The sequence below is a fragment of the Oncorhynchus clarkii genome, chromosome 3 (genome assembly GCF_045791955.1).
Source record: "Oncorhynchus clarkii lewisi isolate Uvic-CL-2024 chromosome 3, UVic_Ocla_1.0, whole genome shotgun sequence".
Classification (NCBI taxonomy): Eukaryota; Metazoa; Chordata; class Actinopteri; order Salmoniformes; family Salmonidae; genus Oncorhynchus; species Oncorhynchus clarkii.
Genome location: NC_092149.1, coordinates 2,461,313 through 2,479,822, shown reverse-complemented (window position 1 = coordinate 2,479,822; position 18,510 = coordinate 2,461,313). Strand labels below are relative to the sequence as shown.

Here is an 18,510-nt window from a genome sequence, read left to right as displayed (position 1 = left end):
ACTGTCTCTGTGACTGTCACTGTGACTGTCACTGTCTCTGTCACTGTGACTGTCACTGTGACTGTCACTGTCACTGTGACTGTCACTGTGACTGTCACTGCGACTGTCACTGTCTCTGTGACCGTCTCTGTGACCGTCTCTGTGACCGTCTCTGTGACCGTCTCTGTGACTGTCTCTGTGACTGTCACTGTGCGTCTAATAATGGCCCTTTAGCTTCGCCAGACTCTTAGGATAAACTGAGCGACTTACAAAATTGTCCGCGTCGACACTGACATATATCACTGCATTCATTATATGACCCAACATGGGTCTAGTTGTTTGATCTGCCAAAGAGGACTGTTTGTGAGGGTGAACCCGTTGCACTAATAACAGCCTTCATAACGAAGAGGCCAAGCTGGAAAAACATGTTTGAAGAATTCAGTCTAGACAGATATATGGCGTTAAACGCTCCCCTGTTCACGTGTCCAAAGGTGAAAACTTCCCCCTTGAAGTCAGGATTGACCCATTCCTTATAGTTCCTAGTAAAGCACAGGGCCTCTCATAGCATAGGGCACAGGGCCTCTCATAGCATAGGGTACAGGGCCTCTCATAGCATAGGGCACAGGGCCTCTCATAGCATAGGGCACAGGGCCTCTCATAGCATAGGGCACAGGGCCTCTCATAGCATAGGGCACAGGGCCTCTCATAGCATAGGGCACAGGGCCTCTCATAGCATAGGGCACAGGGCCTCTCATAGCATAGGGCACAGGGCCTCTCATAGCATAGGGCACAGGGCCTCTCATAGCATAGGGCACAGGGCCTCTCATAGCATAGGGCACAGGGCCTCTCATAGCATAGGGCACAGGGCCTCTCATAGGAGAGACTAGAAAAGTGTGTATTGGTTCAATCTTGTAGAAAAACTAAACATTTAGGATAGCTAGGTCAGTGTTTCAGGTAGTTTTGGTCATTTTGGCTAACTAGTTCAGTGTGGTTTTGATCAAAACATTTAGGATAGCTAGGTCAGTGTTTCAGGTGGTTTTAATTAAGGCGTTTAAGTTCAGGTGGTTTTGATTTTTGACATTTAGACTAGCTAGTTCAGTGGTTTTGGTCATTTAGTTAGCTACTTCAGGGTTTCAGGTAGTTTTGATCATTTTAGGTTAGCTAGTTCAGTGTTTCAGATGTTTTGATCAAGACATTTAGGTCAGCTAGTTCAGTGTTTCAGATGTTTTGATCAAGACATTTAGGCTAGCTAGTTCAGTGTTTCAGATGTTTTGATCAAGACATTTAGGCTAGCTAGTTCAGTGTTTCAGATGTTTTGATCAAGACATTTAGGCTAGCTAGTTTAGTGTTTCAGATGTTTTGATCAAGACATTTAGGCTAGCTAGTTCAGTGTTTCAGATGTTTTGATCAAGACATTTAGGCTAGCTAGTTTAGTGTTTCTGCAGGTTTTGATAATTTAGGCTAGCTATATCATTGTTTCAGGTGGCTTTAAACAAGACATTTAGGCTAGCTATATCATTGTTTCAGGTGGCTTTAAACAAGACATTTAGGCTAGCTAGTTTCCTGTTCCAGCTGGTTTTGATCAAGACATTTAGGTCAGCTAGTTCAGTGTTACAGCTGGTTTTTATCAAGACATTTAGGTCAGCTAGTTCAGTGTTACAGCTGGTTTTTATCAAGACATTTAGACTAGCTAGTTCAGTGTTTCAGGTGGTTTTGATCAATACGTTATGACGGCCTACACCTGCCAAACTCGGACGACGCTGGGCCAATTGTGCGCCGCCCTATGAGACTCCCAATCACAGCCAGTTGTGATACAGTCTGGATTCGAACCAGGTTGTCTGTAGTGACGCCTCTAGCACTGAGATGCAATGCCTTAGACCGCTGCGCCACTTGGTGCACACTGCTAAATACTGCTCCTCTAGATAGGTCATCTAATAACACTGGAACAAGAAGACCAGGTGCATACTGCTAAATACTGCTCCTCTAGGTAGGACATCTAATAACACTGGAACAAGAAGACCAGGTGCATACTGCTAAATACTGCTCCTCTAGATAGGACTTCTAATAACACTGGAACAAGAAGACCAGGTGCATACTGCTAAATACTGCTCCTCTAGATAGGACATCTAATAACACTGGAACAAGAAGACCAGGTGCATACTGCTAAATACTGCTCCTCTAGGTAGGACATCTAATAACACTGGAACAAGAAGACCTTGTGCATACTGCTAAATACTGCTCCTCTAGATAGGTCATCTAATAACACTGGAACAAGAAGACCAGGTGCATACTGCTAAATACTGCTCCTCTAGATAGGACATCTAATAACACTGGAACAAGAAGACCAGGTGCATACTGCTAAATACTGCACCATGGAAATACAACAGCACAGTATTTGAGCCAAAGAAGTTTTTAAAAAAAGTTGAAGTTCACTTTGAAATGCAGAAAATGCATAGATGTTTTGGTGCTTTCAAGACGGCCATTTTGAAATTTCAACTGGACTTTTAGTCACTCAAGATAACTGACAGCTTGAATAGGAGCTTCCCATAGACGCTCTCTCTCATCTGTCTCTCTGTCTAGACACATATTGAACCTCTTCAATAGCGTCTCCATTTCCTTTCATGGTGCGTCGGGCCTGCACAAAGACTGACTGACTGCATATGCTTATTCAATTGGGATGCGCTGTCCTACGAGGAGAAGACACAAACTGATACTCAGAAGTTGAGCAGAAAATCTGTTCCAAATGGCACCCTATTTCCTATGTAGTGCACTTCTTTTGGGCCCTAGCCCTATAGACCCTGGTCTAAAGTAGTGCACTATATAGGGAACATGATGCCATTTGGGACACAGCCAGTGTCCTGGTTTCAGTATAATGACGGTCAACATGAGCTGACTCTGTTGTTTTTCCTCCTCCATGTTTCCAGACATCATTTAGACAGATTCCTGTGTACAAGATGATATCTGACCATCCGCAGAGTCTGACAGGGATCAGGAACAGTCTTACATAAACTTAACCGAAACCATAGCATAGAGTAAAGACATTCGGTAGGGAAGGATGTTCAACTCAATTTGCATGTCCATTTGCCTAAGCGTACCACATGTACGTTAGAGATTGACGTTCAGAGATGATAAAGGAACAAAGAGATGTACTATGTATAGTAAATGTTACATAAACATGTACTGTGTTTTATACTGTAGAGTCCCTGAGTAGCCTCATTGACGTTCAACTCTATTTCCTTTAGACTACATGGACTGTGTAGGTTTGACCTCAAGGGGAAACGACAGCCCATAGAGGTACAGGGTTCACACTATACTTCATATGGCCAAGCCCACTGACATTATATGTATCGTACATAATGTTGTAATAATTATATTTGTATGGCACAGCCAGTAGAGAAGTGATGGATGGATGGATGGATGGATGGATGGATGGATGGATAGATAGATAGATAGATAGATAGAAGATAGATGGATAGAGTACCTTTCTTTGCCTTCTTCTGTAGCTTCAGAGTGTCTAAAGACTTCTTCTTGATCTCACTCCGAACTCTCTTGTACTCTGTGGGGGGGAAATGGGGTCAACATTTTGGAATGAGATGCTCGACGAGCAGGTGTCCATATACTTTTGGTCATGTAGTGTATATGACACTGGCTTGTTGTGTATGGTTATATTGTTATATATCTATATGTTATGATGGTACCTTTAGCATGGTCCTTATTCAGTGTTGGTTCCTCTCTATATTATTATATATCTATCTATATGTTATGATGGTACCTTTAGCATGGTCCTTATTCAGAGTGTTGGTTCCTCTCTATATTATTATATATCTATCTATATGTTATGATGATACCTTTAGCATGGTCCTTATCCAGAGTGTTGGTTCCTCTCTATATTATTATATATCTATATGTTATGATGATACCTTTAGCATGGTCCTTATCCAGTGTTGGTTCCTCTCTATATTATTATATATCTATATGTTATGATACCTTTAGCATGGTCCTTCTCCAGAGTGTTGGTTCCTCTCTATATTATTATATATCTATATGTTATGATGATACCTTTAGCATGGTCCTTCTCCAGAGTGTTGGTTCCTCTCTATATTATTATATATCTATATGTTATGATGATACCTTTAGCATGGTCCTTATCCAGAGTGTTGGTTCCTCTCCTCCACTCCTCCATCTGATCCTGTAGAGGGTTGATCATGCAGTCCATGAAAGCCCTGCAGGTCACAGCAAAATCACAAAGGTGAGAAACATTAGAAATCCAGTGTTATTTATTAGGATCTCTCCTAGCCCACCAAAAGGCCAATCTTTCACTAGAGAGGGACATAGTGGTGAGGGGGGGTGGGGCATACTGGTGATGAGGGGGGGGGCATTGCAGTACTGAGGGGGCGGGGCATAGCAGTGATGAGGGGCGGGGCATAGTGGTGATGAGGGGGCGGGGCATAGTGGCAATGGGGGGGGGGCGGGGCATAGCAGTAATGAGGGGAGTGGGACATATCTGTAATGAGGGGGGAGGCATAGCAGTACTGAGGGGGCGGGGCATAGCAGTGATGAGGGGCGGGGCATAGTGGTGATGAGGGGGCGGGGCATAGTGGTGATGTGAGCCCGACAGCTGAGACTAATATAACACCCTGGACTCTCTGGTCTGGACACATGTTGTCAGAGAGACAGCCAGACAGTGTGTGTGTTTTTCATTTATGTGTGTGTGTGTGTGTGTGTGTGTGTGTGTGTGTGCGTGTGTGTGTAGCTAGGCTAGACCACAGGCACCTAGGTTTACTACTGCACACTGTCACAGCCATGGAGACGCAAGAAGAATTTCTCCAAAATGCCTTGAAGAAATTAGAGATCCCCCTGTGTGACTGTGTGTGTGTGTGTGTGTGTGTGTGTGTCGTGGACCAGACATGCCCGAGACAGTGGAATGCTGGGAAAGACGAGAATCGGCTGAGCTGGGTGACATTCTACAGATTCATCAGTAATGTCTCACTTTAACGACACTGTTACACACACACACACACGCACGCACGCACGCACACGCACACACACACGCACACACACACACACACACACACACACACACACACACACACACACACACACACACACACACACACACACACACACACACACACACACACACACACACACTTCTTAATTTTGTTCAAAGTGACATGTATTGTAAATGATGGTCTAGTAGTGTCGTTGTAAATGAGGACATCCTTACATTGAAAAGTCTCTGAGCTTGGCCTCGATGCTTCTGTGTCTCATACACATCCTGGTTAGAGCTGAACCAATGTCCCTGGTGCCTCCTGTAACACACAAACAACACATCCTGGTTAGAGCTGAACCAATGTCCCTGGTGCCTCCTGTAACACACAAACACCACATCCTGGTGGGAGCTGAACCAATGTCCCTGGTGCCTCCTGTAACACACAAACAATACATCCTGGTTAGAGCTGAACCAATCAGCATAGGACACTTCACATAATGATTAAGCCTTTATTTTGACAGGAAAGTCATACTGAGTCTATGGAGTCTTTTCCAGACGAGCCCGGCATAAATACACCAAACATATACAACAACACACAATATACACAAACCACACAACATATTAAGAGAAACAGACACGTGTATCAACTTAGAGGTCTCAGATCATTACTCATTTCATTTCAGAGAGCTCTGTAAAGCTGTTCCACATAAATGGCACAAAAAAACAACTAAAAGTAGCTTTACCCAACTCGGTGGAGACCGAAGGGGCCTCCAATGTTATCCAAGCCTGTGACTGGGTTTGGTAATTAACGATGATAGATAAATAGGAGGTTTCAGCATGAGTGCTTTGTAAATAAACACTAGAGAACGCTGCTCTCTCCTTACATACAAAGAGGCCCAACCCACTTTTTGATACAAAACACAACGGTGAGTTCTAGAACCATCACCAGTAATAAACCTAAAGGCCCAATGGGGGAGGGGCCTGGCATTTCAGGATTTTAGGGGCAAGGCCAAATGGCCTTCAAGAGATGCCAGGGCACCAAAAGGGCACCAAGGCCATCTGCTAGGACACCAAGGCCATCTGCTAGGGCACCAAGGCTATCTGCTAGGGCACCAAGGCTATCTGCTAGGGCACCAAGGCCATCTGCTAGGGTACCAAGGCCGTCTGCTAGGGCACCAAGGCCGTCTGCTAGGGCACCAAGGCCGTCTGCTAGGGCACCAAGGCCATCTGCTAGGGCACCAAGGCTATCTGCTAGGGCACCAAGGCCATCTGATAGGGCACCAAGGCTATCTGCCAGGGCACCAAGGCCATCTGCTAGGGCACCAAGGCCATCTGCTAGGGCACCAAGGCCATCTGCTAGGGCACCAAGGCTATCTGCCAGGGCACCAAGGCCATCTGCCAGGGCACCAAGGCTATCTGCTAGGGCACCAAGGCCATCTGCCAGGGCACCAAGGCCATCTGCTAGGGCACCAAGGCCATCTGCTAGGGCACCAAGAACATCTGCTAGGGCACCAAGAACATCTGCTAGGGCACCAAGGCCATCTGCTAGGGCACCAAGGCCATCTGCTAGGGCACCAAGGCCATCTGCTAGGGCACCAAGGCTATCTGCTAGGGTACCAAGGCCGTCTGCTAGGGCACCAAGGCTGTCTGCTAGGGCACTAAGGCCATCTGCAAGGGCACCAAGGCCATCTGCTAGGGCACCAAGGCCATCTGCTAGGGCACCAAGGCTATCTGCTAGGGCATCAAGGCCATCTGCTAGGGCACCAAGAACATCTGCTAGGGCACCAAGGCCATCTGCTAGGGCACCAATGCTATCTGCTAGGGCACCTAGGCCATCTGCTAGGGCACCAAGGCTATCTGCTAGGGTACCAAGGCCGTATGTGAAGATATAGCCTAATAGTTTATAATGTGAAGATAGTGAAGATATAGCCTAATAGTTTATAATGTGAAGATAGTGAAGATATAGCCTAATAGTTTATAATGTGAAGATAGTGAAGATATAGCCTAATAGTTTATAATGTGAAGATAGTGAAGATATAGCCTAATAGTTTATAATGTGAAGATAGTGAAGATATAGCCTAATAGTTTATAATGTGAAGATAGTGAAGATATAGCCTAATAGTTTATAATGTGAAGATAGTGAAGATATAGCCTAATAGTTTATAATGTGAAGATAGTGAAGATATAGCCTAATAGTTTATAATGTGAAGATAGTGAAGATATAGCCTAATAGTTTATAATGTGAAGATAGTGAAGATATAGCCTAATAGTTTATAATGTGAAGATAGTGAAGATATAGCCTAATAGTTGATCAACATTTTTAGGCTAAACGTTCTGATCTGTTGCATCAGCCTCATTGCTTTGTAAATGTTTTTGATATTCAGTGGTGGTATTAATCTGTCATCTGTCGTCCCACAACTGTCCCAGAGTCAGTTTGGAATATTTATTTCTCACACAGAAGGACAAGCTGACCAATAGAACGGGTCAACGTTTGTCCTATGGGGGGGGGATAGTATATTAACATAGGCTCGTGCTCTTGCTGTTCGTTACTCATCTTGTTGCCTGACGAAAAAGTCAATGTGGACAGTTGTTTCTGTAACGTTTTCAACATGCACCTCTAAATTCAATAAGAAGGACTCGTGACGTTGAATCCCCGATGTGTCTTCACTAGTAGCCTACTTCAGAGCTGTGATGCCTGTGAGAAGGATTCCATCACGTGATGGCCATTGGCCAATAAGAATTGAGATATATCTGAAAGAGCCATGTGAGTGAGAGGTGCTTCGGAGCAGGGCGATTGGCAGCCGGGAGGAGGGATGTACAAGTACTATATTCAGTCCACAAGGGCCACTATGGCGGCTGCAAGGCATGGATTATGGGGCATTACGGCCACACAAGGGGGCATTACGGCCACACAAGGGGGCATTACGGCCACACAAGGGGGCATTACGGCCACACAAGGGGGCATTACGGCCACACAAGGGGGCATTACGGCCATGGTTGTCGAAGCCACCGGGAAATCCTGTGTTTAGCTGGGTATGTGGTCCATGTATGGGAGAGGAGTAGCAATGAGGTGCCACAACACACTTGTCAAATTCCTCCAGGGGTACCAAGCCTACACAAAGGCCCCTGGTCCCCAAAACACTGAAAGACCGCCCATGGTCCCCCCCTAAACACTGAAAGGTCCCAGCAGCTGTACGACCCCCGAGGTCCAGGGACCGAGCTGCAGCGGACGGACACATTGTCTCCCTCACGGGGACTTCCTCCCAGGGTATTGTTCCCCTCTCTGTCTCTGCCTCATCAACAGGACAGAGCAGCTAGGACAGGACAGGACCCCTGCTGAACTACAACACCCCATTAACTAAGGCTCTGCAGCCAAACATTGCTGTAACATAGAGACACTAGAGACACAGACAGGGAACAGTACAGCTGCAGTGGTCAGGTCCAGATGTGAATGTGCTTTAGCTTAGTCAACTCCTTTATCGTCTTCAGCTTGGCTAGAGCACACAGGCCTTTAGGTCTGGGACCAAGCTAGTAGCTCCCGAGTGGCCACAGCTGTCGAAGGCTCTGCATCTCAGCGCTAGAGGCGCCACTACAGACACCCTGGTTCGATCCCAGGCTGTATCACAACTGTCTGTGATTGGGAGTCCCATAGGGCGGCACACAATTGGCCCAGCGTCGTCCGGGTTTGGCCGTCATTGTAGACAAGAATTTGTTCTTCACTGACTTGCCTAGTTAAATAAAGGTTCAATTAAAAATGACAAAAATCAAATTTGCATAAAGTTTACAAGGCAGGTTTCATTTGCTCTTGGCCAGCCTGACAGCCTCTGTGCCTGGGCTCAAAACGCCGGACCATGCTACGACTGACTAATCTGCTAGGAGATTAATTAGAAATAAAAAGGCCTTTTTACAAATCACTTCCTCTGGCTTAAAGAGCTATTAATGCTTATTAACGCTGCAGGATCCCATTTAGGCTTAACACACAGCCTGGATGAAGGACAGACAGACAGACGTGTGTGTACAGTTGGTGTGTGTTCCTGTCTGTGTTTAGCTGGGCACGTGGTTTATGTCTCCATGCCCAGGCCATGGCAGTAAAGCCTCACCAGAACCTTACAACCAGCTGGGGCCTCCTCTAGACCAGTAAACACTCCCAAGTCAGACAAGAGGCTTGACATTGACTGGCAGGACCATTGTCTGTCCTCAGTGTCCTGCCCAGTGTGAGTGAAGGTCTGTTCTGTTTAACCCTGCATGGAGCAGACTGCTCTACTGTGGAATGAATGAACAGCTCTGCAGGACGGGACTTCAACATCACTTCCAGAAACTCACTGAGACCTACTGCTTTTGTTGGAGCTTGTATGGTAGTGGGTGGGGGTGGAGGGTGATTTGTTAACAGCTTATAATAACCCCACAATAACCCATCTTAGACCCCTTGATACAAGGTTGGATCTTAGACCCCTTGATACAGGGGTTGGATCTTACACCCCTTGATATAGGGTTGGATCTTAGATCCCTTGATACAGGGTTGGATCCTAGATCCCTTGATACAGGGTTGGATCTTAGGCCCCTTGATACAAGGTTGGATCTTAGACACCTTGAAACAGGGTTGGATCTTAGACACCTTGAAACAGGGTTGGATCTTAGACCCCTTGAAACAGGGTTGGATCTTAGACCCCTTGATACAGGGTTGGATCTTAGACCCCTTGATACAAGGTTGGATCTTAGGCCCCTTGACACAGGGTTGGATCTTAGCCTCCTTGATACAAGGTTGGTTCTTAGGCTCCTTGAAACAGGGTTGGATCTTAGGCCCCTTGAAACAGGGTTGGATTTGGTGGGTTGTGGACAGAAAATGTAGCTGTGTTTGGGTCTTAGGCCTAACGAATGTCAGGGGCCATTCACACAGAACTGGAGTAGAAACAACGTCCATAAGAAGTGTTTAAACTCGGGTTTGGCGGGATCCAGATTTTTATACTGTTCTTGTACCATACCGAGGTATACGGTATTACCGGCAGTGCACACAAGGAGTTTGATTTCTTTCCAAACATAAAAAAAAAAAAAACGGACGCTAGCTAAATGCTAACAAAGTACTAGCAAATTCCATAGAATTCTATAGCGGATGCTAGCTAAATGCTAACAAGCGAATTCCCATAGCGGACCTTAGCTAAACGCTAATAAGCCCAAGCTAATTGATCTGGATCTGGATCCAGGAGGGGATTGGTTGTCTCTGCTTTAACCAAATAACCTTGATCTTGCAAGCTAGCCACTTAGCAAACAAACCAAATGCATAGCAGGAGCCCTGGAGAGAATTGATTTGGCGCATCTTAGATAGTTAAACTTAGAAAATATTTAGCTGGCAAACATTAGTAGTGCATTTCAAGTGTAACCTGATCACCTCTCTTGCGCTGCACAACAGTGGGTTGTCACATCACAAAGCTTCCGTTTGCTCGGTGTGGTGTTTGTAAACAAACATACACTTATGTTTACAAAAGTATGTGGACACCCCTTCAAGTTCCAAACTGCCTGTGGAAGCAACTTCAGCACAAGAACTGTTCGTCGGGAGCTTCATGAAATGGGTTTCCATGGCCGAGCAGCCGCAAACAAGCCTAAGATCACCATGCGCAATGCCAAGCGTCGGCTGGAGTGGTGTAAAGCTCACCACCATTGGACTCTGGAGCAGTGCAAAACGCATTCTCTGGAGTAATGAATCACACTCCACCAGCTGCCAACTGTAAAGTTTGGTGGATGAGGAATAATGGTCTGGGGCTGTTTTTCATGGTTCAGGCTCGGCCCCTTCATTTCCTGTGGATGGAAATAGCATACAATGACATTCTAGATGATTCTGTGCTTCCAACTTTGTGGCAACTGTTTGGTGAAGGCCCTTTCCTGTTTCAGCATGACAATTCCCCCCCAAAGCGAGGTCCATACAGAAATGGTTTGTCGAGATCGTTGTCGGAAGAACTTGACTAATGCTCGTTGCCGAATGGAAGCAAGTCCCCACAGCAATGTTCCAACATCTAGTAGGAAAGCCTTCCCAGAAGAGTGTAGGCTGTTATAGCAGCAATGTTCCAACATCTGGTAGGAAAGCCTTCCCAGAAGAGTGGAGGCTGTTATAGCAGCAATGTTCCAACATCTAGTAGGAAAGCCTTCCCAGAAGAGTGGAGGCTGTTATAGCAGCAATGTTCCAACATCTGGTAGGAAAGCCTTCCCAGAAGAGTGTAGGCTGTTATAGCAGCAATGTTCCAACATCTGGTAGGAAAGCCTTCCCAGAAGAGTGGAGGCTGTTATAGCAGCAATGTTCCAACATCTGGTAGGAAAGCCTTCCCAGAAGAGTGGAGGCTGTTATAGCAGCAATGTTCCAACATCTAGTAGGAAAGCCTTCCCAGAAGAGTGGAGGCTGTTATAGCAGCAATGTTCCAACATCTAGTAGAAAAGCCTTCCCAGAAGAGAGGAGGCTGTTATAGCAGCGAAGGGGGGGGGGACCAACTCCATATTAATGCCCATGATTTTGGAATGATATGTTGGACGATCAGGTGTCCACATACCTTCGATCGTGTAGTGTACCTCGGCATACTGAGGGAAGCCTAGTTTAAACACACTGCTACTGTGCTGTGTAAAGACTTCAGACAAAACCACCGGCTTTGACCAACCGTGTAATGAAACCGTTTCATGGTGCTACGGTATAACGCAGTCTGAAACGGTACTGTATGTTTACAGACACTTAAAATGACAGCAGGATACGGAAATGGACAAAGGCAGACTGCAACAGAAGCTCATAGATATCATTCAGTCTCACTTTTATGTTTATAAAATAAGTGACTTTTCTCCTGAAATTAACTGGACAATGTGTTAAGATAATGTAGAGTTAATGTGACAAAATAGTTTCTCTCTGTTATTCTTTATCATTATCTAGACGACAAGGAGGTCAGTCTCTAGTCTCATAAGAGCACTCTGTCTGTAACACTGAGTTGTGAACCCTGATTGTTTTCACTCAATCCCTCTCTGTCTCTCTCTCACTCCGTCTGACTTTCTGAACTAAAACCAGCATCAGAACCCACAACCTCAGCTCCGCCTGAGACACAGTCCACCTCTTGTTACTGGTTAAAATAAACGTACAGTCCACACACAGAGAGAGAGAGAGAGAGAGAGATGCTTTTATTTGACCCCCTCTCCCTCAGATTGACTAGCTGTTATTGAGAGGGTGTGGTGGCAGTAGGATATATAACCCTCCCTTTTATATCACACAGTCAGAAACAATAATACAATACAGACATATTGATAGTCCCCCTATGGTGACAGTCATAGTGATACTGTTCCTATAGTGTGCCCTCCTCAACAGGACCCTGGAATAAGGAAGCTGCCCCAGACAGGGGGAAACGCAACCTGGGTAGGAGCTCTACTGATTGGCTGTAGAGGGGATGATCCACCTCCTCAGGATCTAAAATCTCAGGGTCTTACTTAACACATGACACATATGATCCCTTCTTTTACATGAGAGGACATGCATTCTGGCAGTCATGCTGGCAGCTCTTCCTGTATAACAAGCCCAACCCAGAGAGAGTCTTCACAGTCACCATGACAGAAGACTTCGTTCCTTCGGTGGTTGTTCAACATTTCTTTCACCAAAACAAACAAGCATGCCATAAAAATAGCTTTCTTTAGTTCTACTGACACGACCACACGGATTCCAGCTTTAGAAGGATCAGAGAGGAACAGAGAGGTACAGAGATGATCAGAGAGGTACAGAGGTACAGAGAGGTACAGAGGGGTACAGAGATGATCAGAGAGGTACAGAGATGATCAGAGAGGTACAGAGATGATCAGAGAGGTACAGAGATGATCAGAGAGGAACAGAGAGGAACAGAGAGGATCAGAGAGGAACAGAGAGGAACAGAGAGGATCAGAGAGGAACAGAGAGGATAAGAGAGGAACAGAGAGGATCAGAGAGGATAAGAGAGGAACAGAGAGGAACAGAGAGGAACAGAGAGGTACAGAGATGATCAGAGATGATCAGAGAGGAACAGAGAGGAACAGAGAGGAACAGAGAGGATCAGAGAGGATCAGAGAGGTACAGAGAGGATCAGAGAGGAACAGAGAGGATCAGAGAGGATCAGAGAGGAACAGAGAGGATAAGAGAGGAACAGAGAGGAACAGAGAGGATCAGAGAGGATCAGAGAGGAACAGAGAGGATCAGAGATGTACAGAGAGGATCAGAGAGGAACAGAGAGGATCAGAGAGGAACAGAGAGGAACAGAGAGGAACAGAGAAGAACAGAGAGGAACAGAGAGGAACAGAGAGGATCAGAGATGTACAGAGAGGAACCGAGAGGATCAGAGAGGTACAGAGAGGTACAGAGAGGATCAGAGAAGAACAGAGAGGTACAGAGAGGATCAGAGAGGTACAGAGAGGTACAGAGAGGATCAGAGATGTACAGAGAGGATCAGAGAGGTACAGAGAGGAACAGAGAGGAACAGAGAGGTACAGAGAGGTACAGAGAGGATCAGAGAAGAACAGAGAGGAACAGAGATGATCAGAGAGGAACAGAGATGATCAGAGAGGAACAGAGAGGAACAGAGAGGTACAGAGAGGAACAGAGAGGAACAGAGAGGTACAGAGAGGAAGAAAAGGTAAAGATAGGTTTTTAATTGTGTAGTCTGGTGTTTCTCTGGTGTTTCTCACACCAGCCGTTGGTTTGAGCCTTTAGCCAAGACAGCAGTGTGGAAGCTGGGCTCTGACCTCTACTATGATTGGCTGGTTCCCTTGGTAGACCGAGGCAGAGTGTGTGTGTGTGTGTGTGTGTGTGTGTGTGTGTGTGTGTGTTAGAATGTGGTGGTTCTGCTCTCTTCGAGGGTTGCTCTGGGAGAGAAAACCTTGGCTCCTTTCTGTTTTACCACCAGAGAAACAGATGACAGCCGCTGGTAGGAAACGCACGGTGGCTGGCCTTGATGCTCCCCAGCTGAAATCAGCAGCACTCAGAGGCAGTGCAGAGACATGCTGAGACACCTCTTAGCCATTACATGAGGACATTATCACACTCTAAAGGAGAAGATCCACTGAACTGGACATTGATGGATTCTATGTACCATCCAATTCACTATCCTAAGTGACTGGTATTATACTGGCGCTTCAATTGTATGAATGAATCGTCCACAACCCTCCCCTCTGTCTGCTCTGTAGTCGACTCTGAGAGACATTTTCCTTCCATTGTCCACAAACATTACATCTCCTCCTTCCTCTCATTGGTTGACAGCGGTCAGTGAGGTCCTCTCAAGTGGAGTCAGTGTGGGAGTGGTCAGTTAACAGGTGTATAGCAGGGTTAATAGTGGAGTCAGTGTGGGAGTGGTCAGTGTGGGAGTGGTCAGTTAACAGGTGTATACCAGGGTTAATAGTGAAGTCAGTGTGGGAGTGGTCAGTTAACAGGTGTACACCAGGGTTAATAGTGGAGTCAGTGTGGGAGTGGTCAGTCAACAGGTGTATACCAGGGTTAATAGTGGAGTCAGAGTGGGAGTGGTCAGTGTGGGAGTGGTCAGTGTGGGAGTGGTCAGTTAACAGGTGTATAGCAGGGTTAATAGTGGAGTCAGTGTGGGAGTGGTCAGTTAACAGGTGTATAGCAGGGTTAATAGTGGAGTCAGTGTGGGAGGGGTCAGTTAACAGGTGTATAGCAGGGTTAATAGTGGAGTCAGTGTGGGAGGGGTCAGTTAACAGGTGTATAGCAGGGTTAATAGTGGAGTCAGTGTGGGAGGGGTCAGTTAACAGGTGTATACCAAGGTTAATAGTGGAGTCAGTGTGGGAGTGTTCAGTTAACAGGTGTATAGCAGGGTTAATAGTGGAGTCAGTGTGGGAGTGGTCAGTGTGGGAGTGGTCAGTCAACAGGTGTATACCAGGGTTAATAGTGGAGTCAGTGTGGGAGTGGTCAGTGTGGGAGTGGTCAGTGTGGGAGTGGTCAGTGTGGGAGTGGTCAGTTAACAGGTGTATAGCAGGGTTAATAGTGGAGTCAGTGTGGGAGTGGTCAGTTAACAGGTGTATAGCAGGGTTAATAGTGGAGTCAGTGTGGGAGTGGTCAGTTAACAGGTGTATAGCAGGGTTAATAGTGGAGTCAGTGTGGGAGTGGTCAGTTAACAGGTGTATACCAGGGTTAATAGTGGAGTCAGTGTGGGAGTGGTCAGTTAACAGGTGTATAGCAGGGTTAATAGTGGAGTCAGTGTGGGAGGGGTCAGTTAACAGGTGTATAGCAGGGTTAATAGTGGAGTCAGTGTGGGAGTGGTCAGTTAACAGGTGTATACCAGGGTTAATAGTGGAGTCAGTGTGGGAGTGGTCAGTTAACAGGTGTATAACAGGGTTAATAGTGGAGTCAGTGTGGGAGTGGTCAGTGTGGGAGTGGTCAGTTAACAGGTGTATAGCAGGGTTAATAGTGGAGTCAGTGTGGGAGTGGTCAGTTAACAGGTGTATAGCAGGGTTAATAGTGGAGTCAGTGTGGGAGTGGTCAGTTAACAGGTGTATAGCAGGGTTAATAGTGGAGTCAGTGTGGGAGGGGTCAGTTAACAGGTGTATAGCAGGGTTAATAGTGGAGTCAGTGTGGGAGTGGTCAGTTAACAGGTGTATACCAGGGTTAATAGTGGAGTCAGTGTGGGAGTGGTCAGTTAACAGGTGTATAACAGGGTTAATAGTGGAGTCAGTGTGGGAGTGGTCAGTGTGGGAGTGGTCAGTTAACAGGTGTATAGCAGGGTTAATAGTGGAGTCAGTGTGGGAGTGGTCAGTTAACAGGTGTATAGCAGGGTTAATAGTGGAGTCAGTGTGGGAGTGGTCAGTGTGGGAGTGGTCAGTTAACAGGTGTATAACAGGGTTAATAGTGGAGTCAGTGTGGGAGTGGTCAGTGTGGGAGTGGTCAGTTAACAGGTGTATAGCAGGGTTAATAGCTGGCTAGCTAACACTGTACAGAGAAGAGAACGTCCAGGCCCTGTTCTGCTTCCAGACTGTCTGTCACTGTGAGTCCTCAGCCACGCCACCTGTCTACCCAGCTCTGAGGCGGAAGATGGGGTTGGGTTGAAGAGTGGAGGTGGGGACAGACTGTCAGCTGGTGCTGATGGATGGAGAGGTGTGCTTCTCAGGACTAATTAAAGGCCCCGACCTGTCGGCCAGCCAAGTCAGTCAGTCATTCACCCAGTCAAGTCAGTCAGTCAGCCAGACAGCCGGGGCCACCGTGGGGAATGTCCCTTCCTTTCATCATCTTCATCATACCGTAGACCTGGGTTCAAATACTATTTGAAAGTATTTCTAATACTTAAGCTGGGTATCATTGAGCTTGTCTTGGTGAAATGGAATCAGTCGAATAGTGGGAAAACCCACAAACCATGTGACACTCCAGACAGGCTAAAGAAAACGGTTCAAGTATTTTGAAATATTTCAAAATGACTTGAACCCAGGTCTGGCCTACACTTCCTCCTTCAGCTGTCACCTTCCAGTCGCCTGTCTTCAGGGATGACTCATTCATTATTACCAGAGCGGCTGGTCCTGTTCTCGTGTGTGTGTGTGTGTGTGTTTAGCAGGGAATGGGATCTGTCATCATGTATGTTTCTAAAGGACTTGTTAACGTAGCCCTTTCCTGCAGTCAATGACCAAAAGCTGTTTGGCCTCTTGGGTGGAATGTTATTCATATTTTTCAAAATGAATAAAGATTTTTGTTTTATCAACGACAAAAATCCAGTGTTTCTATGTTAAATAGTTTTGTGATATTTCAGTCTTCTGTGATGTATATTAAGTGTAATATTGGGATGGAATCTCAAATTGAATACATTTCTAACTATTATATATATATATATTTAATCCCATAACCATGTGTGTGAGGTGTATACTTTTGTTTCAAAGTAGATTTGTGTCAGACTACCCAGAACCACTCTGTGTCAGACTACCAACAGTCACTCTGTGTCAGACTACCAACAGTCACTCTGTGTCAGACTACCAACAGTCACTCTGTGTCAGACTACCAACAGTCACTCGGTGTCAGACTACCAACAGTCACTCTGTGTCAGACTATCAACAGTCACTCTGTGTCAGACTACCAACAGTCACTCTGTGTCAGACTACCAACAGTCACTCTGTGTCAGACTACCAACAGTCACTCTGTGTGACCCTGATTTAGCCCACTGCAATAAAAGGTTAAAACCAGTTTTGTGGGCGGGTGGGTATTTGGTTTGTGACACTCTAGTCATGGCTAGTCAATGTCTCATGTCTTCTTCCTCTACTTAACTAGTCATGGCTAGTCAATGTCTTCTTCCTCTCCTTAACTAGTCATGGCTAGTCAATGTCTCATGTCTGGTTTGGGAGCAGAAGTAGTTGTCGTTCCTCTGAGGAGAAATCACAGTTCATTGGCCTCATCAAAGAAGCATCGGTATATTGGTATATCTGTCTCTCTGTCTCTCTCTCTATCACCCAGTGCATCCAGGGTGAAGCCAAGCCATAAACCACACACTTTCTCTGCCAGCCAGCCTCCCTCCCTCCCCTCCCTCCCTCCCTGCCTCCCACCTCTTCTGCTTACTGGTAGAAAACAGAGGTTATTCAGTTCACCTCCACAGCTGCCTATTGCAGGTCTGCCAGTCCACAGACAGTGTCAAGTGGAGACTAGTGTCTGTCTTTGTCCCTGTCCCATATGGCACCCTATTCCCTATTTAGTACACTACCTTGGAACAGGGCCCCTTGTAAAAGAGACATTGGTCTCAATGGGACTCCCTGCCTAAATAAAGGTTACATTTAGGGAATAGGGTCTCAATGGGACTCCCTGCCTAAATAAAGATTACATTTAGGGAATAGGGTCTCAATGGGACTCCCTGCCTAAATAAAGGTTACATGTAGGGAATAGGGTCTCAATGGGACTCCCTGCCTAAATAAAGATTACATTTAGGGAATAGGGTCTCAATGGGACACCCTGCCTAAATAAAGGTTACATGTAGGGAATAGGGTCTCAATGGGACTCCCTGCCTAAATAAAGATTACATTTAGGGAATAGGGTGGTATTTGGGACCCGTATCAGAAGAGACACAGGGTGACAGTGTTGACAGACTGCTGATAGGTCAGATTCCCTGCCTGGTCTCCATGTTGACAGACTGCTGATAGGTCAGATTCCCTGCCTGGTCTCTGTGTTGACAGACTGCTGATAGGTCAGATTCCCTGCCTGGTCTCTGTGTTGACAGACTGCTGATAGGTCAGATTCCCTGCCTGGTCTCCGTGTTGACAGACTGCTGATAGGTCAGATTCCCTGCCTGGTCTCCATGTTGACAGACTGCTGATAGGTCAGATTCCCTGCCTGGTCTCCATGTTGACAGACTGCTGACACAGACTGCTGATAGGTCAGATTCCCTGCCTGGTCTCCATGTTGACAGACTGCTGACACAGACTGCTGATAGGTCAGATTCCCTGCCTGGTCTCCATGTTGACAGACTGCTGACACAGACTGCTGATAGGTCAGATTCCCTGCCTGGTCTCCATGTTGACAGACTGCTGATAGGTCAGATTCCCTGCCTGGTCTCCATGTTGACAGACTGCTGATAGGT

General features: G+C 46.3%; 1 protein-coding gene across 1 annotated transcript in view; it reads right to left on the bottom strand.

Moving 5' to 3' along the window:
• The window catches only part of LOC139405575 (protein MTSS 1-like), a 112,824-nt gene that overhangs the window by 34,879 nt on the left and 59,435 nt on the right, over nt 1-18,510 (bottom strand). The window contains exons 4-6 of the mRNA XM_071147987.1: nt 5,207-5,291; nt 4,111-4,202; nt 3,461-3,535 (exon numbers count right to left, since the gene is read on the bottom strand). Of these exons, the coding sequence (XP_071004088.1) occupies nt 3,461-3,535; nt 4,111-4,202; nt 5,207-5,291 (252 nt within the window). The remainder of the gene's footprint in view (nt 1-3,460; nt 3,536-4,110; nt 4,203-5,206; nt 5,292-18,510) is intronic.